This window comes from Arvicanthis niloticus, chromosome 4 (assembly GCF_011762505.2).
Source record: "Arvicanthis niloticus isolate mArvNil1 chromosome 4, mArvNil1.pat.X, whole genome shotgun sequence".
NCBI lineage: Eukaryota > Metazoa > Chordata > Mammalia > Rodentia > Muridae > Arvicanthis > Arvicanthis niloticus.
The window spans coordinates 121,067,906-121,090,742 of NC_047661.1; the positions used below are offsets into that span (position 1 = coordinate 121,067,906).

The window sequence follows — 22,837 nt, forward strand, 5'->3', positions numbered from 1 at the left end:
AGTATGCATTTCTAAACCCATGGACCCTCCCACCTGTGATTTCTCCCTTCCATAACTGTATCATCCTCGCCCTGATCTAGAGAAAAGAAGATACATTCTTGCTGATGACAGTCCAAGGTCCTAAATAAGAAACTAGACCTTTTGTATTTAAATAGATTGGTAGGCATTTCTGATAGTTTAGTAGCTAGTGATTAACTAACTTCATTGGACTCTTATTTCTAGCTGGGTAAGTCCTTAGGACAAATTCAAATCTACTCTCACTTGCAAGCACTCAAATTACCATTCAAAGACTGAGCAATGATTAAACTTTTGGATTTGAACAGATAATTTTTAATGCACCTGGACCCCGTTTTACAGCTTCGCGTGTTACTATACCGCCCCCTACAGGAAGTCTAAAATACAATTTTAGAAAATTCTACAATGAAACGAACGTCTGATTTCTGAAAACGTCTGAAAATTCAGTGCAAACCTAGTGTCACCTGCATTTCCCCCAACCACTTCCACATTATCTTTAGCACGTGGACGCCAGGAATCGTGCTGTTGACGCTGACTTCAGGACAAGGAGGAGTTGAGTCTTCGGAAATGGGCGGCTCCTGAGCGGGGATGAACACAGAGACCCGCGCAATGTTGGAGATTTCTGATTTCAGATTGGACTTATCCACAGCCTGGATAGCAATGAAGATATCTGTGCCATTTCCAAACCTGTCGTTTTCAAGTTCAAACTCAAAGATTTCCTCAGAGCTGGCTTCTTTGGGGATAAGACCGGTAGTGTTTACTTGGTGGGAGGTATTGAAGTTGTCCCTGAGGTCAACGATACTCGTGCTCATTCGGATGATGTAGCTGGAAGCTAAAATAAAAAAGTTTTTTTTAAAGGAGCGAGAGAGGATGCAGTGACCAAATGTTAATCTTTATAAAGACCATTAGGAATTACATTATCTAATGACGTTATATCGGATGAATGGAACCAGATAACCATATTTACAAGGGCTGTCGCCTACTGTGTGCACTTGTAACTCTTAGCACAGCGGTGGATATAAAGTTGATTCAGTGATGGCTTAACGCTTTGGTCAGAGTTTCTGAGTCTGGCGCTTGGCTGAGGAAGGAGGGTGTTCACTGCTTATTATTTCCTCATTTGGAAGGGAGGTTGATGCTAGTGTTTCTTGAACACCTACACACTCAGAGGATCTGAAAACACAGATTGTAATTCCTAAGGATCTTAGAACACAAACTTTCATTCTTCAGGTCAGGCTGCTGCCCATGCATTTCATAAACGCTCCCTAGAAATACAGGGGCTGAGGCTCAACCCCAGACCTAACTTTTATATTTGAGAGTCAAGGTCTAGAAGGATGGGAAATTGCTTTCAAGGATATGTACCCTCTATTCACAGTCCTTCTTTAGAAACACTACAAAACCGTATTCACCAGAAACAAAGAAGCAAACAGACAAAAACAACACAAAATCTTGAAATTTTCTTTCCCCAGATAAAACCTCTTATTCCATAAGAAGGTCGGCTTCTTAGATTTTAAAAACTATGTGTCTTTAATTTCAGAAGCCACTTGAGATTCCCCACCTTCGCCTCCAGCTCCATCTTTCTCTGCTTGGTTGGTGAGCTCTTCTCTAAGGGCTGCACCCCACTCTTACCTCTCCCGTGGTCATAATCATCCCCGGGAGCCGTCCACGTCAGATTCACAAGCTTCTGCCCTTGGATGCTGGCCTTCAGGTCGGTGATTTGACAAGGTGGAAAGAGGTCAGGAATGGGCGCGGCGGGGACATTGGTGGCCACAAACGATCCCCCTGAAGATGCCCTACTGAAGCACAGCTGCTTCTCCTGAACAGTACCCGTTTCAGGATGTGGTGGGTTCATTTTTATTTCACCTGTGTTAAAATTTATTTAAAATATGAAAAACACCATCACTGAGAGGCTAGCCTTGCCGTTGTCTACTTCCTTCCCATTCTTCCTGCCTTCGACCAACAAAACCCACTTTCAAGTCTGGTGATAAGACCCCGAATCAGGTTGTAGAAGAGGAAAATGAGCAAAGGGAGGCCCTCCTTCCTTTACCTAACAGGTGTTTCCTGGTCATAGGAAAACAAAACAAACAAAACAAACAAAACAAAACAAAACTTGGAATTGCATTTCTTCTCTCATTTTTTGGTCTTTAATTTAAAGGCATATTTATTTAAATATTTGTGTAGAAGCGAAGCATGTGGAAGTCAGAGGACAAATTATGGGAGTGGGTTCTTTCCTGCCACCATGTGGATGGAGCCCAGGATTAAAATTCCAATTGTTACATTTAACAGCAAGCACCTTTACCTACTGAGCCATCTCACTGGCCCATTGTTTTCCTGTCTTCCACAATGTCCATTCAGACTCTGTTTAAACATGATAGCACCTGAAGAAGCCTCATATTACTTTGATAATGTTTTGAGTGCCATACTCTCCCATTTATTGGTACTTGATCTCTTTGGCCTTTGAGAATTTCCTTGATTGTTTAATTTATGCAATTTTCATTGTGTTTCTGCTTTGTCTTTCTTACTGGATGGTAATTTAACATGAAATAGTTTACATTAAGAATTCCAATCCAAATGTTCTCTCTTTTTATTTGGAGATAGTGTCTCAGTATGTAGCTCAGGTTGGTCTCACACCCCTATCTTCCTGCCTCCATCTCTGGATGCTAAAATCGCATAGATGTATTACCCAGTTGTCTCAATCACTGCCTGGGAATTTATTCAGGTAGCACTTACAGACTTGGCTTCACATTTATATAAAGCTAATTCTGTGCTTCAGAAACGACTGCTTGCTCAGCCAGTTAAGCCCTTAGAACCCAGCTTCAATAAAGCCATTCCCATCGCAATACGGCACTATCCAGAATTTACTTTCTCATATATTCTACTTCTTTAAAAACAATTTTTGTGTTGGTTTTAATATCAAAGGCAAGTCCTGGAGTCCATTAGACTCTGTTGCTCTCAATTCTGCTCTGACCCCCTGTTTTGAACCCAGCGTGGTGTGGAAGGTCTTATTTTTTTAAAGACATGTTTTTTTTCCTCTTGGCGATATGAGCTTGGTGGGGAGGGGGCCTCACTCGCTCACCTCCAAGACAGTTTATTTCACAGTGGGAGAAAGTGAATCACACAGAGATGCTATATTTTATCTTGTAGATGTGATTTGGAAACAAAGTGGTTAAAAGTTATTATCTGCTGGATTGGTTTTCAAATGGGGCATTTCGCTGTCTCATGGGACAGCAGAGGATGACTGGGCACATCTCTCAATGTAACTCGGGGGCGGGGCTGTCACTGGCATCTAGTAATACAGCAGGATCCTCCAAGACACAAAGTGTGCTCCTCACAAAGGATCACCCAGTCACGAACACCAATAAGGTAGGAGAGAGACTCAAACCAAGAGTTGTCTTGCATTCTTCTGCCTCACAGGCTTAATGGTTCTTCTAGACCCAAGTCTTTCAGTCTTCCAGATCACTTACCATCTTCAATCCAGCCATCTATGTACATGACTCCATTCTTCTGAGGTGCTGCTCTCTGTCTGTCTGCAGTAACTCCTCCCAGAGCCCATATTTTTATGCTGTATCTACCGTTTGCATCAAAAGCTGTAAAAAACCTTGAGTAGACACCATCATTCTTGGTGGCATCAGCACCTTGACAAGGAGACGAAGGAATTTATGAATACACTAAAGGCAACTGGATACCTATATCTCCAATCCATATGTGAACTAACATTTTACAGAGAAAATATGCATTATCTACAAGAGACCATGAGTCTTGATTATGTACAGAATGAAGACTGAAGCTTATTTACACGGTGTGTGTACATATGTACACAAATCTTCTTACCCTGAACTTGTCCTTTCCTTTTGAAAATCAGAGGCCATTTCACATGTCTCTGTCATGACTGATAACATGAGCTATTGTCTCACTAACTATCTTTCAAGTCAAATCAGATTGTTCTATGTACATGCGTGGGAAAAAAATGTCAAACTTTCTCCCCAGGAGATGTTTAGATAGCTAATTCAGTTATAATTTTCATTCCAATAAAGATAGTTCTGTCACAGTAAACAGACACTTTCTACAAAAGAAATACAGAATTCATTACTTCCTTATAGATTTCTTAAATGCAGGAAAAATGGGCAGAATTTTTCACTTGGGGAGCAAGCCTAACGTAAAGTCCACAGGGATATGGTTATCATTTAGAATTGTGCTGGAATTCATCTCTGCTGTTTGAAGGTGTGAGAGTGTTTCTTCACCAGTAATGGAGAGATAGCAGTACTTAAAAAGTGCATGGTGAACATAAAATGAATACACACACACACACACACACACACGCATATGTCTATATGTGCATACATTTTGAGGAGGTTGTGGACTTGACAGAAAATGACCGTTATTTCTCTTTGCTTAGTTTGGAAGAAATACAGTTCTGTGTAGTCGCTAATCCTATTGAATTCAAAGCACTAATGCACTTCGGTGCTTGGAGGCTAAGGCTGGACCCTTCCTCACGTTTCTTAGCATTTTGAGATATAATAATATACACGAGGCTGCAGAGAGCACTTTGATCTCCGGTGCTAGGTTCCCTGCTGCTGACTGCCTGCACTATACAGTTTCCGTTAACCATTCCACGGTGGTGGTGTCTTAGAAGAAGATCAAATTTCTAGTTTGTTTCATAGTTACCTGCCCCATTATCCAGTAGTTCCAGGGTCACTGTTTTTCCATTCACAGATTCGATCAAGGCGGTGACACTGGCCCTGAGAATAGGCGAGGCTCCTTGGCGAATGTTTGCATACACTGTCACAGGGCTGGGGAATTTCCCTGTGTTCTTATTCACGACCGGGGTCACTGTGATAGGAGGCAGTGTCGGACTTGCTGCACGGGAGGTGACAGTCAAAGTGATCGTCTGTGAGCTCGCTTGAATGCTGTATTTCCAAAAGCCAACCTGTCCAAAACAGATGCAGGTATTTCCAGTGAGGGTCAAAGACCTAACTTCATTGCCACTTACAACAAATGCCTCTGTGACTAAAGTGTGTGGCAAGGGTGTCTAAGATGTGCATGTCAGCAATTCTCTGCCAGTCAAGGTACACATGAGTCTGTTTGGACTGACTGTGTGACTCCCATAGTCAAGACAAACCTTGTTAGGGATAATGAGGCTCGAGACTGTATCCTCACTGATCACTGCCTGGAGTTTCCAAGGCGTAGGCTTACGAGGGACGGGAGTTTTTGTCATCCCAAAGCATCAAGGATCATTTGTCATTCCAACTGCTGTGTACTTCAGTTGTTTCCTTTCCATTTGAGGATATAAAATTACCCTTCCCTCTCCCAGGCTGACTTCAATGAATGAAGAATTTTTATTGTTTTCTCCCCAAGTTAACAATCACTCTCTTTTTTATAAAATCTGCAATTATTTGTAAAGCAATTTTGTCTATTTGTAAAACAAGTCTGCAAGGAAGCTGACTGCATACCTTAGCCGTGCCTGGGACTTGGAGGTAGGCCACCTTAGTGGTTTTATCTAGTATAAAACCACTTTGTTCCACTCCGCTGGGATCCCAGATGAACACTGTGGGAGGATGTGTTGTCCAGGTGATAAGAAACAAGGTGTCCTTCCCCACCGTGCTGTCCACGATCACCGAGCCATTCATCCATTGGCTATTCTGAAGATTAAGTCCTCTGCTCTCCAGCTGTTGAGAAGACCAACACTTTACTTCCTGGACATCTCTTGGTCTCACAACCCTGTCCTGACTGCCAGGAGCCAATTCAAAGGCCTGAAGGTATTCTTGGGTCCTTTGTATGGTGTTTAGGATCATTTAGGATTTAGTTCTAAATCACTGTTCCAGCTTCAAGTTTCCACGATATTGCTTTTTCTTCTCAAAAGACCGCCTCCCTCTAAGGGTTTATGAATCCTCAGCTTCAGACTCTGCTTCTTCCAGACATCATTACTTCTCCCTGCTTGTCTGAGTCTTACTGATCCTCCAGAATTCAGTGAAAGTGGCACTTTCATCATGAAGTTTTCACTGATACCTATCTCTTAGGACGTATGAACAACCTTTCTGTGATCTTTGATGTAGTTTTGTGCCTGGCTGTCCTTTGCACTTTACTAGTTTATCTCTAACTACATTAAATCCTAAGGACTGACTGTACCCATTCCTAACCCCCGGGGAGATGATATAAATTATAAAGATTTACAAGCTACTAAGTGAAGCATCCTGGGAGTCCTTAGGATAAGTGAAATAAAGCACTGGGCAGGAGATCGCTCGTTGGGATGGAATGGGGTTGCTGCAGAGCAGGGACGGACTATAGGAAGAGCTTTGGTGGAAAACATGGTTTGAGAGTTGTCTCCTTCACAGTAATTCTGTATCTCTAAGTTGATGCGTAGAAGAGGTGATGGACACGGAGCCAGGCTTTCTGGCCCCACTGGTAGATAATAAGTGAGTCCAGACATAAGGAACTCTTGTTCTCATGGTAGGTTAGGAAATGAATCCTGCTCACCTCTCCATCTCTCTCCCTGTTTGTTTTCTTAACTTAAAACAAAACAAAAAAAACAACAAAACAAAACAAAACAAACAAACAAACAAATAACCATAGACATGCCTGGGAGGTTTTCAGCAATGAATTTTTTTTTTCTGTAACTCATTTGTTTCTTTGCAAAACAAGGCCCTTGAGTTTTAAAATTTCCCGCAGGACAACCAGCATAGGAACCATTGTCTCCCTAGACTGGAAATAGAGGAAATCGGCTGTCCCCAAATCCTAGTGCTTTGAACCCTGTCACCCAGGTTTAATGCCACTATTTCCCAGGGCTACTTAGACCTTGACTGTGAAAGTTTGAGATTCACACTGTAATTGTTGTTTATTCTTTCCTCCTACTGGGTTGCCTTGTCCAGCCTTGGTGTGATGGTAAGTGCCAGTTCTTATTGTAGCTTGGTGAGCCATTTTGGTTAATGTTCCTGGGAGTCCTGCTCTTTCTAAGAGAAGGCAGGGTGGGGGGTGGGGGTGGATCTAGTGGGAGAGGGGAGGTGAGCAAGGGAGGCTGGGGAAGAGGAGGGCAGAGAAGAGGAGGGAGGAAAAATGGCAGAGTTGGGATGCAAAGTATAAAAAAAGAATTAAAATAGAAAATCCCAGTGCAGTTTCTGCAGCTACTGTAATGGAGTACTTGGAAATCCATTTGTCCTTCTCAAAAATAGGCCCAAGATATTTGAAATTTGATTTGAGCTTCTCGGCATTTTAGAACCAGAGAAGCCCACAGCTTTCTGCTCCATACTTAGAGAGGTAAAGTTCTTAACTCAATGTCAGTTAATGGTAGACACAGGATCAAGATTTGGGAGTTTGAATAGACTACATGGGTTCGCCACAGTGTGAAGTGTTATCTCTCTGCTACAGGAAAGTCACAGCAAATCTTAGGAATGCAGGTAATGGAAAAAAGTTACATCATGTCTGCACACTTGTCCTAGAAAACGTATAGATGATCTTAAGATGATGTGAGCCAATCATATTACAGAGAGAGAACTTGTCAGCAAGTGCTTATGGGGAATTATTAAACATATTTACAAAATAAGTAAATGCCAACTGCCTCAGTTAAATAAGGGAGCTTACATTTGGAGAATATTTGATGTCAAACTGAAGACTCTGGATTTTAATTAATACACACAGAAATGTAGAACTCAGAGCACCCAGCAGTCTAGACTATGATTGTAAGCAGACATGAACACCCAGCAGTCTAGACTGTGATGATAAGCAGACATGAGCACCCAGCAATCTAGACTGTGGTGATAAGCAGACGTGAGACCTCTGACCTGGATGGAGTGCTGAGAGAGAGCTGCATTTCCTGAGGAGAGAGCTGCGAATGCATCAACAAGACCATTGTTCTGAACCTGATCCGAGGAATACATCTGCAAACCTCCTAAAAATGCAACCACATCATCAGAAGTTATTTTCCAGGAAGCAAGTATTTGCAACATTTTAGCTATAGCTAAGATAGCAGGATACGCACTTCAGATCAATAGCAAATATATGTGCATAATAACTCACAAGTTCATGCTGATATATATATTCTCCTATAGTTCAAGCCAGCTTTAAGTTTACTATTTATCCAAGGATGACCTTTACTCCAGATCCTCTTGCCTCTACCTCTCAACCACTGGGATTACAGGTTCATAACACCATGACCCATTGATACTGACTTTTCAGTTCTAGTGATAGCTTCAGAGACACCCATCATGAAGCTATGTAAACTGTCTGCACAAATCCCCAACAGCATCTACATTTTAAAGGTCATGCGCTTTCATATGACAGAGTCTATTAAAGCCTAGTCCACACCGATTGGTTTCAATTATTATCTTCTTATTTCAATGTAGGTCTAACAGACTGGGTTTTAAAGTTGTATCTCAAATTGCCAAATCAAGAAAGATACGTGTGTGACAATATCAAAAAATAACAGTGGACAAAAAGACTGTTAAAGAAAATTGGGATGTATAGGAAAAGAAAGATTAACATTCTAGGCCTGGAAACTTGGGTATTGTGGTGTTTTGAATATGCTTGGCCTAGGGAGTGGCACTATTAGGAGGTGTGGCCTTGGAGGGGGTGTGTTGCTGTAGGGGTAAGCTTTGAGACCCTCATCCTAGCTGCCTGGAAGTTAGTCTTCTCCTGTTTGCCTTTGGAACAAGATGTTGAACTCTCAGCTCCTCCTGCCCCACGCCTGCCTGGATGCTGCCATGCTCCCACCATGATGATAATGGACTGAACCTCTGAACCTGTAAGCCAGCCCCAATGAAGTGTTGTTCTTTAAGAGTTGCTTTGCTCATGGTGTCTGTTCACAAGAGTAAAACCTTAACTAAGACAGGGATTGAGAACAGGTGTAACTGAAGAAGTAGATAGGAAGCCACTCTATTTTTTATATCCATTAATGTGTATGCACGTGTCATGGTGTGTGGATGGAGGGCAGAGGCTGTTGGGTGACAGTTGCTCTCTCTCTATGGAGCATAGGTTCCAGGGTCAGAACTCAGGTTGTGAGCTTGGCAGCAAGCACCTGTGACCACTGAGTTGTCTTGGGTAGTCACTTTTAAACTGTTACATAGCACCTGAATTTAGGGACAGTGTTTCTGTAGTGCTGCTGGTGGCCCAGCGTCCCCCTGCACTGTGTGAAAGTCTGTTTTGTTCTAAGTGTTGGCCACTAGTGACTAACGGCTGCCTTATTCTCCAGAGGATTGCCTGACCCCAAAGGGCCGATGTACACAGAGAAAATGATTCTTTGCTCTGCTCCAACAATCCATGCCCATTGACCGATGGAGGCAGCAATACAAAAGAGGAGTCCTTTTGTGTCAAGTGAGGACCAAGTTTGTATTGTGTTTCTAGTCTAGAGGCCCCTCAACTAGAGTGAGGGTACAGTGTGAGTTTGCTCCCATCCTTTTCTGTTTTCTGCCCTGTCTGTCCTCCACTCTTTTTTTTTTTTATTATTATTATTGAGAGTTCCCCTTCTACAATCACATGTATCCCTCATCTCTGGCCCTGCTCCTAGAGAACATGGGCAGATATATTATCTCTAATAGTGACAATTTATATTTCTAATACTATCTCTAAATAAAAGAAAATGTTCACTGATCCTGCAAAAGAGGCCGGGGTCTGATGAACCTGTCTGTCTGCACCACCTGTTAGCGTGTGAGACTTAGAGACACGGCACACTGGTCTTTTGTGGAGAAACTGCCATGCACTGCTTGATTGAGGTAGCCTCTGGTTGTTCACTGGGCTCTTCCCCTCTTCCCCTTTCCTTCCTGTCTTTCTCGGGTGAAGTTAAATACTCATATGGTGTCCAGGAAGGTTTCTCTAAGTTGTCACTAGAGTGTAGTACTGTTACTTCCGGCAACCTGACCTAGTCCTGGAATCAAGACTTTAAAGAAAATGGGCGGAGTCAATTCTAATGCTCATTTGGGAGAAGCATGGCCACTTGGTTGAGATTACTCCATCTCTCCGTATCCCACTTTTCCAGACTCCTCAGGTCACTGGGGCTTGGGGTCCATCCGTTTGTCCCTGCAGATCTTCCCTCACCTGTCATTTTGGACAGCTGCTCAAGCTCTTTAGCAGCAGCCGGTCCCAGGGCCACTGTGTGGATGATGGCCCCGCTCTTCTTCACCTGCTCAAAGCACCTGCTAATGGTGCTGTCCTCCCCGTCGGTCAGCAGCACAATTTCAGATCCATCAGTTGGGTACTTCTTCTTGATCACCTAAGAACATGATTAAGAGCCAGGATTACCAGCCAGGGTGTTCGCCTTTACCAGAGACAAGAAAGAACAATTGTAGAGGGACCAAGTGGATGTCTGGGAATGTTGGAGGAGCATCTGTCTAGCAGTGACACTGCACCATGGAACTCAACAGTGATCTCTTTGTGTTGTTAGCCTTCCCCAAAAGGGATGTTGTGCAATGCAGGGTCCTCCACGAGATAGGCCGTTCTGGGAGACACAGGGGTTTTGAGTTCCCTTCTTCTGATCTCTCTCTGAGAGACTTTGAGAGGCTTCATGATACCTTCACAAACATCAGGAACAGGTGAGGGATAGCAGACTTGAGGGGATTTTAACTTCAGCCTTTTACTATCTCATAATATCAACTGTATAGACTCCTGCTGGGCAGTGTTAACCAGACCACAGACAGTTACCTTTGAATGCCCTTTTGATGACCACAAACACTGTTTCTTTACACACCCACACACCCATGCACACACGCTTGCATGCAGGCATGAACACAGGACTTCTGACAGTTGTTTTTTGAAACAGGGTCCATGCAGTCTACAAAGGCATCAAACTCCCTATGTAGAAAAAGAAGACTGTGGCCTTCTGATTCTCCTACTCCTATAACCAAAGTGCTTTTTAAAAAAATAGTTGTGTACCTAGATACACTCTTAATAAGAGGGCAGTCTATCTGCCAATGATAAATAAGATTCTGACGGAAAGAAAATTAAATAACAGCATAAGAATGCTGGATTCTACAAATCACTGCAAGGATGGAAAGGGACCAACATGCAGGGCAAGCAGTCCAGATTAAGTCCCGCAGCCCACACTCTGTGGACAAAGAATGTATGGCCAGAAGGCAGGAGGGGAAGGTAGAGGCATAGGAGACTTCTCCCAACGGCATACTCTATTTGAGTGCTGATAGGCGATCACATGCTGACCTCAGTGATGAGTGGACTGAGTGGACAGAGACGATGGGTGTGAGAAAGAGCCAGTGCCCAGGAATCTGAGAGCTGTGGTCATGGCCCTGGTCTAACCAAGTGGACTAGGAAGTAAGAGCTATGGCCTGGCTTGGATCCATTTGTTTAATTTCTCATAATTGTTGTGTGTCATGCAATACTGGCTGCAGTCTCTGTTTCCCACAGGGACACAAAGCTGTCATCAGGTAAGACTCAGTGATTCTACCATAGCGCTCCAGAATGTGTAACCCAGTAGAGCTGGATGAAGGAGGCACGTCAGAAACACTTGGAGGGCAGGCATGCATGCAGGAATGCCTAGGTGCAGAAGAGGAGAGAAACATGAAGGAGAGAATCCATAGGAACTCTGAAGGCATAGCTCTCTGTATATCCATACCCTTTGACCACCTCGTCATTCTTGGTCAGATAATTCAATCTGATACCAGCCATGTGTGGAAACCCTGGAAATGAAAATTTCATAGGAGTAAAAATCACAAACAGTTGCAAACCACAACGGAGTACGCCTTACTGTAAATGCTGTCTGAAGCCCAGAGCATATAGACGTCCCTCCTGCAGGTACTGTGGGTAAGCGTTTGATCAGCAGATCTCTGTCAGCACCGCTGTTTAACTGTATGAGTTCGCTTTGTACATAGGCGGCACTGTCAAAGGTCACCATCCCGACCCAGGACCCCTGCTCCACAGTCTGCAGCAGGAAAAGCCGGCTTGCCTGATTCATTCGGTTAAGACGGTCATCGTTCTGAAAGGGCAAGTGGATAAAAATGGTCAAGTTAGCCCTTTAAATGAGCAGCCTGACAGCAGACCAGGTTAAAAGAGTGTTTACAAGTGGCTGCCTTAAAGTAAGTGTGTACTTGAGCTGTATCCTTTCATGGTGGATATTTTCTATTTATCCACTTTGGGTAAAATTTTAGAGTGTTTGCTTAGATAGCAAAAGGCAAAAAGCTATCTTACATAATCCCTGTAATACAAGGCATTAGTAAGAGGTTTATATGGAAATCTAGGCCTAGTTATGTTAGCAAAACATAAATAACAATAAGCTTACGTAATTAATCAGAATTTTGCTCATAGATTGATGTTATTTTAATTTGACAAAGGGGACAGTTGATATGTCTGTAGAATGAGGTGATGTGAGCATTGCATGGTGTGTGTATGTGTGTGTTTTTTGTGTGTGTGTGATCATCTGGAGCTCACTGGTCAAAGAGACATAGGGATTTTTCTGTGTCTAGCTGCCCAGCACTGGAATCACAGCTAAGTGTGGGGCCTTGAACTCATGTCCTTATGCTTGCAAGGCAAGCACCTTGCCAGCTGAGGTATCTCTCCAGCCCTAGATGGGCATTTCCAATGACAAAGCTATTGCCGGGTTAGACCCTCCTGTTGTGTTTGTTCTCTACCAAGTTGAAATTATGGTCCAGATTGTATCATGCACACCCCGATGGCCCACAGCTCAAAGACGAAGGCTTGGTGAACTTACCAGCATGCTCCCGGACTTATCAAGAACCAAGCACACAATTCTCTGTCCAATTTGCAGCAATGAGAAGGTGGGTGCAGGTGGCTGGGTTGTCATGGGAGTGGTTTGCTTGAAGTCCTCAGATTCCTGGATGACTTCCCACGCGCTTCTGAGATTGCATCGTTGGTTTTGGGCATTTGGGGCTTCTTGATTGTGATTTTTTTCTGTACAGAATTCAACCACCTGAAATTGCCAATATATAATGAACGATACATATAACAGCAATCAATATAGTCATTAAAATGTCTAGCAAAACAATCCTCCAGTTTCTCCACTCCCAGGCTCCTCTGCTGGCTTATTACCATGGCTCAGTCTCACAGTGGTACACAGCACTCCTGGAAAATCATGGTGTGCAGTCTGTCTCAAGCCTTGTCTTCAGCCTTATTGGACCTTTTGTGCTGTTCCACAGGTTCTCTACCCAAGATGTCGCCTTTCTTCACCCCACAGTCTTCAGTATCCCTTTCACTGTACAATCTTGTCTCTGTATCCTCACACTGACAAGCTCCGTTCCTTTACTTTCTGAACCCCATTAAGCAACATATTGTGTTCAACCTTGAACATGCATCATCCCAGCTCTCCCTAGAGTTCATCTGCAGATCTGATTTCTCAGATGCCACATCTTCATAACGACACCATCACTTTCCTGGATGCTTCTCTGCATCCTTGCCCATGTCCTATTTGATGTCAGTACTATGCCCCTAGTCACCCAGGTCAAGAAACCAGAACCTTTCTGATCTACTCCCTTTACAAAACAACCAAGATCTAGACCTTTCTTCCTACTTACAGTTTGTAATCCCCTCCATCCCTTAATTTCAATGAAGCCTCCATCATTTGAGTCCTCATGTTCTTTCCTTCACAATTCCGTCATGGCTTCTCTGACCTTGCTGTTTTTCCAATTTGTTCACCCCCTGCAGCTGTTTGAGAACCCTTCCCTTTTACATTATTATATAAGACTTTTTATATTTATACCGTATGTGGTGCTCTGTGTGTGTTGTGTGTGCAGACATGTGGGTGGATGCTTATGCACGTGTGCTCTCGTGGAGCCTGAGGTGAATGTTAGGTGTCATTCCCAGAAACCTACACCTTAAGTTGTTTGAGACAGGATTTCCCAGTGAATCTGAAACCCATCTCTTTGATGAAAGTGGCTGGCACTGACCTTCAGTGACCCACCTAACTCCGTCTCTCAGTGCTGGCACCCTTGGCTTGTTACACAGGTTCTGGGGATTGAAGTCAGGTCCTCTGAGCTCAATCATCGGGCACTTTACCATGTGAGCCATATCTCCTTAGCCCTACAAGACCCTTTGTGTGGGTTGTGACCACTCACACCCTGTAAGCCTTGTGGCTCCAAGTAGCAAACAGCAGTGACAAACTGCAGGTTTTCCTTCACTCCCCCACCTTTCTTCTGGCTGTGGAGTTTAAGTCTTTGATTTCTCTTACTCCATCCTACTGGCTTTCAGACTTGCCTGCTTTCTTCTCCCTTTGCTCAGGATTTGTTACCAGGGAGCTCCTTCCCCATCACCTGCTTTGTAAACCTGCCTTCATTCACTTCCCAAATGGTTTCCTCATTGAAACCTCCGAGAGACTGTCCCTTCAGTCCTTCATGGTCTTAGAGTGCCATGTATGTATGAATGTCAACAGACTCCTTTGTCATTCACCTGTACATTTGGGCTATAAATCTCATAGACAGACACATTAAATTTTGTTTCCTCAAGATTTGGCCCAGCATGACACACAGCAAGAGGTCTATATGTTTGTTTTCTGCAACCTAGCTTATCCCGATGAGAATCAGCTGCTGATTTCCCCCTAAAGTTGGTAGTGTGTCTAAAACTCATTCTTCCCTTGGAACATCTGGGCAAAACCAAAACCAAACCAAGCTCACTGGGGGGAAGAAAACAAGCATGGGGGAAAGAAAAAGCCACTTACAGAATTGATATTTTGGTTATACATGATGGACGCTTTCTCGTTCTGGTGTGGGTCTGGTACAAATACACAGCTTTCTTTATACAGCCCTGTTAATCTGTCAATTACACACTTTCCACCAGTGATACAGCTGCCTCCCTGGCACCGACGCACTTGGTTTTTACCGGTAATGGTTGCCGGACATCTGAAAATACATGACGGTTAAATGTGTAAGCAATGTGACCATCCTAAAGGGTCTGCCGATCACCCGAAATTTCTGACTTCCATTGGTCTTCTCTATGATTCTTTTTCATTAAACCAAGAAGAATATACATATCCTCAGATACCCAAAGCACTGTGTTTACATCAAAGTCATTTCTGTTGCCAGAGATTAAAAATGAGATAGAAAACTGGTATTTAAAAAGTAATTCAAGGAAAGTTTGGTTGCATTTTAAAATTATTTTGGTGACTCGAAGTCAGAAGATACATACATACCTTACTGCTTGGGGTTTTCCTTTGGATAAGTAGAACTTCTCATCATTGTTGTATTCGTCAAACACTCCCCATCGGAAGTGAGCCCACTCATGGACAAACACCCTGTCTGGGAGAAAAAAGTCAAAGGCTGAAGATAATAAGTGGGAAATAGCCCTGCATGAGAAAGAGCATTCCTCCAAATGCTTATTATGCTATGCTTCATTATAGATTTCTAAAGAATAAAATTGGAAGTTTGATTTCCTGAGCCTGACCTAACATGACAACCATGAAGTTCCATACACTACATGTATCTATTTTGACTTCTTGTGTGTCCTTGGTGTGATTTGTGAGAGCCAGGGAGTTATTCATACACTGGTCAGACAGCTTCCCCTCCACACACACACTGCTTGGTCTTGTGGAGGACACTCAGGAGCATAGAACTGCCTTGTATCACAAGGGTTAAGTCCAATTTCTTAGGACAGCACGGTGGGGGTCTGTTTCCTGCTCTGCATCTTGGGCTCTATCATCACAACAAATTTCTCAGGATTTTGCTGTAGGCCAGTCAGATTCTTTCTGCCCCTGGATCTTCCCCCCACCCCCAGGATTTCTCTTGCTGGCATCTCTCACCATCTCTACAGTGGTGATTACTGCTCTTCTCTCAAAAATAAAGCTTCTATCTAGGACTGGTGGCTAGGGCCTGTAATTCCAGCTATTCAAGAGACTAAAGTAGAAGTCTTTAGTTCAAGGCCAGCCTTGGTAACTCTTTTTGAGATCCTGTCTCCAAAGCATTTGGGAAAAAAATTAAGCCTCGATCCACCCAACTGACATCCTAACATGCTCAGACCAGACTAGGTACTCCTCCTCTGCAGTTCCATTGAATCTCATTATTTGACGCTTTGCATCTTTGCTGTCACCGAAACTTATCTCTGTGAAGATAGGCAATATGACTTATCTCCTGTCATATCTGGACACATGATATCTAGAGATTATTAGGCACCCATTAAGTATGTTATATTTGGATGAGTCTTAGTGGCTTATGTGTATCTTAATGTTTCTGAATTATAACTCAAGGTAAGCTGAGTTTAGATAACAAGATGAGAGGGACACTCTGAGGATCAACTCCAATCTCCTGCTCTGCTCTTAAGGTTTGCACTGAATTTTCCTTCAAGCTCTGGTAAGGCAATGACTGTCTGTGAAAGGTAATGGAAGACTTTGAGGGCAAAGGACTGTGGTCATGGTATATACAGGAATCATGTAAGGGAACTGTATGATACCCAGCTGTGATGGCTTGAGTGAGCTCAGGACTGGAATAGCACAGTTAGGTCAATTAACTCAACACATACTTACTGAGCCATAGGTCAGGAATCTTCTGTTCTAGTTATAAAAATGAAATATTATAGAACAAAGAGACAAGGTTCAGACCATTCTAATCAGTGATAATAATATGGGGGCTGGGCACACAGAACCAGGGCTTGCCTTTTTCTCCTGCCTAAGAAAACCAAACGAATTCTGGAGCATTTTCATCTTTTTCAACACTAGGTATTCAAGAACACTAGTTATTCAATAATTAACCACGTGTGTATATGTGCGTGTGTGTATAAAGCATATACATGGACTTTGAATATTTCCTTCAAAGATTGCTCTGTACAGCTTATATTGACACGATAGTTTATTTTTGTAAGAATTGAACTTCTTAAGGGTCTCCTTGTGCAGTCCAGGCTGATCTCATTCTCGGGATCCTTCTGCCTCTGCCGTACTGGGATTACTGGTATGCACCACCACTGTACACATGCATGCACTTGTATACACACATACACACACACACACACACACACATGCATATAGGGAGAGAGACAGAGACAGGCTTTGAGAGATGACCACAAGATGACTCTGCCTGCTCTGCAGAGCCTGGTGCACAGTGCAGCCCTACTTGGAGATTTGTTTTAAAAAAAGTTTCCAGAACTGGGGCCTCTCCTGAATTCTATGAAAGCAGTAATCAAATCCTGCTGAATCCCAAACTCAAATCAGGTGAGCCCGAACACACTGCCACCATCTGGTGGCTAGCATATGAACTGCAGGAAGGCAATTTAATTCAGTCAGGTGAAGCCCATAGATCCACAGAAGTCTAAGGCTTAAGGCCAAACCGTTTTACTGCAATCGCCTGGCACCATAGTAGTTCACGAAGCCAAAATGCCACACCTATGCAGGCGCACAAACCAATGTTAAACTATAGTTCAGAAACACATGTCTCTGACTCTGTTTTAAATGAACAACCATGTTTCATTAGCTTCATTTCTGTTTGGTCATCTGCAGGCTTACTTGAAAGAGAATACAGTATTTAACATACAATTGGTGTGTTATGCGTCATTCAATGGGATGATTTAGCAGAGTCCATACCTTGTGATCCATACAGAGGCAGCTTCTTTCCTGCTAAGAAGTTGGGTGTCAGGTGAATCCTGATTCCCCTTTCTCCACATGCTCCTATGTGCTCTGTGTAGGGCTCGTCATTGCCTACAGGGCTGGTCGTTGACACAAGGACATCAGCCTGAAATACAATAAAGGACAATCATACTATTTCAGCAAATAAATTGGCACATCTGGTGGATTTTGCCACAATTTCATTTCATTCTTTACTATTTCCCCTGAAACAACTAACCAACCAATCTACCTAACAACCAACTGACCAACCAAACAACTGAACAAACAAGCACCTGACCGACCAACCAACCAACCAACCAACCAACCAACCAACCAACCAACTGATCAACCAACCAAACAACCAACCAAACCACCAAGCAACCAACTGAACAACCAAGCAACTGACCAACTACTAACCAACCACCAAACCAAACAACCAACCAACAAGTAGATCACAAAAGAAAACAGATTTCAAAAATAACTTGTTCTCACATTTTTGAAGGTTTCGAGTTTTGGCCTTGTGTATTCAGTTTTTGCCTTCCAGTTCTCAGGAATCAAAATGGCAATGTTTTTGAAGTAAAATCTTTTCCCTGTGGCTTCAAACAGGTATGGAGAGGCCCGAGTCACCATGTCCTGGGATGAGAGAGCATGCTTAACAACATCACTGAGGATGAGTTATGAGTCATTTCAAGATGCATCAGTATTTTCCTTTCAGAAGCCTAGCTAGGCAGGGGACATGGCTCCCTTAATAACAGCAAGCAATCTTTCTGAGTGTTGATCACACCACAGAGCAATGGTAAGCGACACAGACTCTGGAGGCAGATGCTAATCCTGGCTTAACCATGTCATGAGAGCATTAGACAGTTCCCAATATAAGCTCAGATTTTACCACTTATAGCCTGGAAATGTTGTCGTGACCACCTCACAAATGGCATCAAACATGTGACACTAGGAAAAAGAATGCTTTCTTAGTACTAATTCTTACTGTCATCTGGTGCCTTCGTTTCATTTGATCCCTTGACTATAAAATAAAACTTAAAGAAACTGAGAACTGAAGGGATAATTCTCCAGGACACAGAACACAACGGTGGAGAGAAATGAGACCTTATACCCACTGAATCTCATAACAGTTAAGCTAAATAGAATGTTACATGTTAAAGTAACATTCATTTTAGTATAGTATTAAGAGTTAGATTTAAGGAAACAGCATCATTTGGCATTTGCAAATTGTACATAGCTTTATCTCTCAGAAATGAAGGAGCAGCAGTGCTCTCTGGGATGCACTGTGACCGGGTATGCAGACGAGGCTGTGGAAAGAAGGCAGTGTGCCAGCTAGGACTGAGACTGAGGATCGTCAAGGGAAGAAAAGAACCCTGATGCTCTGAGATGGTCAGGAGATAAGCCTCAGTTCAAAGAAAAGACAACAGAAATGATGGGATTAAGGCCAGGAAGTGTCACTCCATTGTTATTTGTGTTCTGGACACGTTTTGGGTAGGGGGAAGGAAAGGAGAAGAGAGGCAGACAGAGACAAAAACAGACAGAGACAGAAACAGAGGCAGAAACAGAGACAGAAACACAAACAGAGATAGAGAGACAGAGAGAAACAGGGAGACAGAGAGATAGAGAAATAGAGAAAGACAGAGAAATAGAGACAGAAAGAGACAGAGACACACAGAGAGAAACAGAAACACAGAGAGACAGAGACAGACAGATACACAGAAACAGAGACACACAAGAGAAACAGAGAGAAACAGAAATAGAGAAATACATATGTATATATATACATATATATGTATTATACATATATAGAGAGAGACAGAGGGAGAGACAGAGAGACAGAGAGACAGAGAGAAACAGAGACAGAGAGAAATATATAAAGAAACAGAGACAGAGAAATATATAGAGACAAAGAAATAGAGAAACAGAGAGAAAGAGAGAGAGAGAGAAAGAGAGAGAGAGAGAGAGAGAGAGAGAGAGAGAAAGAGAGAGAGAGAGAGATAAGGAGAGAGAATTTCATCTGTGGGATGTCCTCCCAAGGCTTCAGCATGGAACAGCAGCAGTGTTGACAAGGGCCAGGAGTGGTGTACAGAGTCACTATAGTACCCTTACTTCACACACACACAGGTGGGAGACCCTAGAACTCTGTCTCAGGAGTTCTGTTCCAACAAGGGCTCCTCAAAAGGAAAGTTATTGAAGCAGAGATTAAAGAGGAAAGCAGCAGCTGCAGTGGTGGTGGGGTCTCTGAACTCTTCAGACCCGGGACATCAAATAGGAGGAACTGGCTCTTACTAAGCAGGCCCTCGGGATGCCATTACACTAAACTGTGTTCTTGTTGCTCAGAAGGAAGGAGGGAACTCCAACTTGGCTCACACAATTCAGTCATTGCTCATTTTGGCAAGCTAATTTAATAGCTGTAGTGAGAAACAGATAATTTTTTTTCAGGAGGAATCCCACCAAAGATAGTGAGGGCAAATGCTCTGAAGCTTCCCAGAACTCCAAGTTGCTGTCATTAGAGATAATGTGTCATGCTTTCCTGGCCCATCCCTGAAACACATTGGCTGGAGACAGACAGAAACAAACCAGCCATGTTTCTCTCCCTTTTTATACCATATTTCTTTCTATCTATTTCATTTTTGCTGTGGCAATCAAAAGCTCACTCTAGGTTTCCGATGACTGGTCAATTTCAGGCATGAACGAACTTCCCTGTGCTGAAGGTGGTCTGATGGCCCTTTGGGTAGGTACGGAGGCTTCCTAGGAAGCTGCATCATCCCTCTATCCTCCAAGTTCTATTCTCTATCCTTCACGCCCTGCTGGAGTAATAGTCTAGCTAGGAACCCCTGACAGACAACGGGTTCTTTACCCAAACTCCACTTTACAGAATTTGCTTCATGAAGCATCATTGGAAGAGTCTTCTGGACTCTTTTCTAGGAACTTGTTTTCAGAAGGGATAAGAGAGTGACCAGTGGAGGAGGTGTTCAGTGGGCCCTAACCCTCACTGCCCAATTGTTTGCTAGATAGATTGGGGGGGGGGAGGAAAAGGGAGAAGGAAAGGGAGGGTAGGAGACATAGAGAGAGAGAGACACAGAGAGAGAGACAGAGACAGAACAGTTACTGCCTTTACTTATGTGCCCATTGGTGACCTCACCAGGGTCCCATGAATAATTCCCATCCAGTTGTCACACAGATTGCCACTAAGCATGCCACTAAACGAGGCTGAAAGTCATGAACCCAGAAAAGAGGCTGTGAGATATGAGAAGACGCTGATGGAGATGGGAGAGAAGGCAGTGTGTGTGTGTGTGTGTGTGTGTGTGTGTGTGTGTGTGTGTGCTACTAATCAGAATGCATTATATACATTATGAAGTTGTCAAAGAAGGAAACTAACTTTAAAAATGATAACGAAACTAAAGATAACATGTTGCCTAATAATGAAGTGAGTAAACAAAATTAAACTAATATGTGAAACAGAGTAACAAATAAAAATGTAAAAAAATTGAAAATACAATGAATTAAGCCCTCTGCTCAAGTGCAGCAGGAGAGCAGAAGGTAACGGACTCAGGGACAGCAGCTACAGTCCCTTTGGCTCGGACTATGTCCTAGGTGCTGCTGTGTATTTTTCATCTGTGGCTCACAAAGCTCTGCAGAAGAGCTACTTGTTATCGGCCCATTTTACAGAGCAGGACACTCACTCATTCCTCAGTGCTGATATTGGATAAGCTATGGGCAGACTGGGGACTCTGGGTGGTCTGTTAGAAGGTGTTTTCATCTTATTTTTAGTCCTTTGCTGTTCTGGAAGACCTCCTCTCACCCCTCTACCTGATGACCGTTTGAATAACATTTCCAGCTCTCCCTGGACAAGAAGAGGAGACAAGGTAAACCCCTCCCCCACCTCCCACTCCCACCTCTTCCGGCCTTCACCTGCAGCAGCTCTGAGCTGACCCTCTGCTTCCGGATTAGAAAGCTGTAGAGTCTCTGAACACTGGAAGGGTCGTCTTTAAGCTAGAGCCTTAAGTTAGAAACCTCAGGTTCCTATTTAACATCACAAGTTAGTTATAAGTAGAATAAAATCAGGGTCTAATATGTGCTGGTGGTAACATCCTGCAAAGCAATTACCTGCTGTGCAGTTACCAATATCTGCTGAATACAGCTGAATTTGCCTTTGCATAGAGCAAAGTGGATTTCAGTGACAACTTTCAGTCAGTAAATATACCTGTCATTTGTTAAGTGCCAACAGCACAGCTAACTTGGAGTTATGTGCATTGTACTTACCTTGGTTCTCATAAAAATCCTAGTGGGTAAAGAGTTATTGTTTTCCCTTTCTAGATAAGGAATCTGAGATTCAGACATAAGCAGCTAGAGCAAGATGAATCAGGTTTCCTTTATCACACTATTTTGCCTGTTGAGGATTAGATTATTGTTAGCTAATTAGGACTTACCAAAGCATAGGTAGTTGCCACTGGAACGTACCTTTATCTGCTGAATGAGGGCTTCATCTTCAGGCACACCGTGGTCTATGGCAACGACGATGCCTTCATAGCCATTGTTGTTCAGCTGGATGATGGAGTTGCTCAGAACCCCTTCCAGGAAGTGGAGGATCAAGAGGAAGACAGGACTCTTCAAAGATCCCATCCTGAAGCTTTCCCTCTGAAAGGGTTGGCTGTAGAGGTGTCTTCACTCCTGTATATATACACACGAGACAGATGTGGTTTTCTCAACTTATTGGAGGTGATTTATTATAGGCCTTTAACCTCTGGACCCTAAATGGTTCTTTACCACATTTGTCTACAATATAAGAGGAAGTATTGTTTAAAAACTAAACTGTGTACTTTTAAGTGTTTCTAATTAAAAGGAATGTTGGGCTTGCCTCCGGCTGTGCCAGGTGTTTGAGCAAGGTTGAGCGATCCTAATCTGGTTCCCCAGAAGGACTCATCCAGGAAAAGCAGGTTGCCCATTGGAGTAGCTGTTTACTTACAAATATTTGTCTAGTTAGGGACACTGACCCACCCACTCCACCCCTGAACCCCACCTTCCCAGCTTGACATTGGAACATTTAAGTGAGCTTTAGTTTCCTGTAAGGAACCTTGCTCGTTCTCTCTCCTGGTGAAGTCCACCGTTCTCCTCAGCATCCCCGGCATGCTCCTTCCATTCCATACACGCCCAAAGCATCATGGAGTAGCTCAGATGTTTCTAAATACTTCACAGTGGAGAGAAGAGGTAAAACTTCTATTTTATTTTGCAAAAACAAACTTCCCCCAGTTCCCTCAGGCCCCCCCTTGCTTCTCTACCCCATGTCTTCTACCAGTCAGTAAAGTTTAAACCAAAGGCATAGAATTATTTTGCTGAAATTATGTCACTCTA

At 43.2% G+C, this 22,837-nt stretch overlaps 1 protein-coding gene across 1 annotated transcript; it reads right to left on the minus strand.

Annotated features, from left to right (window-relative positions):
• Nucleotides 1–307: 307 nt before the first annotated feature.
• On the minus strand, nucleotides 308–22,170 carry Clca1 (chloride channel accessory 1). The gene is made up of 14 exons (XM_034500606.2): nucleotides 21,947–22,170; nucleotides 17,975–18,115; nucleotides 17,462–17,609; nucleotides 15,086–15,191; nucleotides 14,615–14,795; nucleotides 12,656–12,874; nucleotides 11,696–11,923; nucleotides 10,036–10,210; nucleotides 7,788–7,894; nucleotides 5,463–5,678; nucleotides 4,678–4,939; nucleotides 3,477–3,647; nucleotides 1,642–1,875; nucleotides 308–847 (listed from the first exon to the last, which is right to left on the minus strand). The coding sequence occupies exons 1-14, from the start codon at nucleotides 22,106–22,108 to the stop codon at nucleotides 459–461; spliced, it is 2,739 nt and encodes a 912-aa protein (XP_034356497.1). The 5' UTR covers nucleotides 22,109–22,170; the 3' UTR covers nucleotides 308–458.
• Between the last annotated feature and the right edge of the window lie 667 nt (nucleotides 22,171–22,837).

What these genes read in the sequence shown, in the direction of transcription:
- Clca1 (XM_034500606.2), bottom strand. Translation starts at nt 22,108, where the DNA reads ATGGGATCTTTGAAGAGTCCTGTCTTCCTCTTGATCCTCCACTTCCTG. An exon ending in GGAAAACCCCAAGCAGTAAG is followed by an intron (nt 14,796 to 15,085) that starts GTATGTATGTAT and finishes ATGTATTTTCAG; the next exon opens with ATGTCCGGCAACCATTACCG. An exon ending in TGATTATGACCACGGGAGAG is followed by an intron (nt 848 to 1,641) that starts GTAAGAGTGGGG and finishes TTTTTATTTTAG; the next exon opens with CTTCCAGCTACATCATCCGA.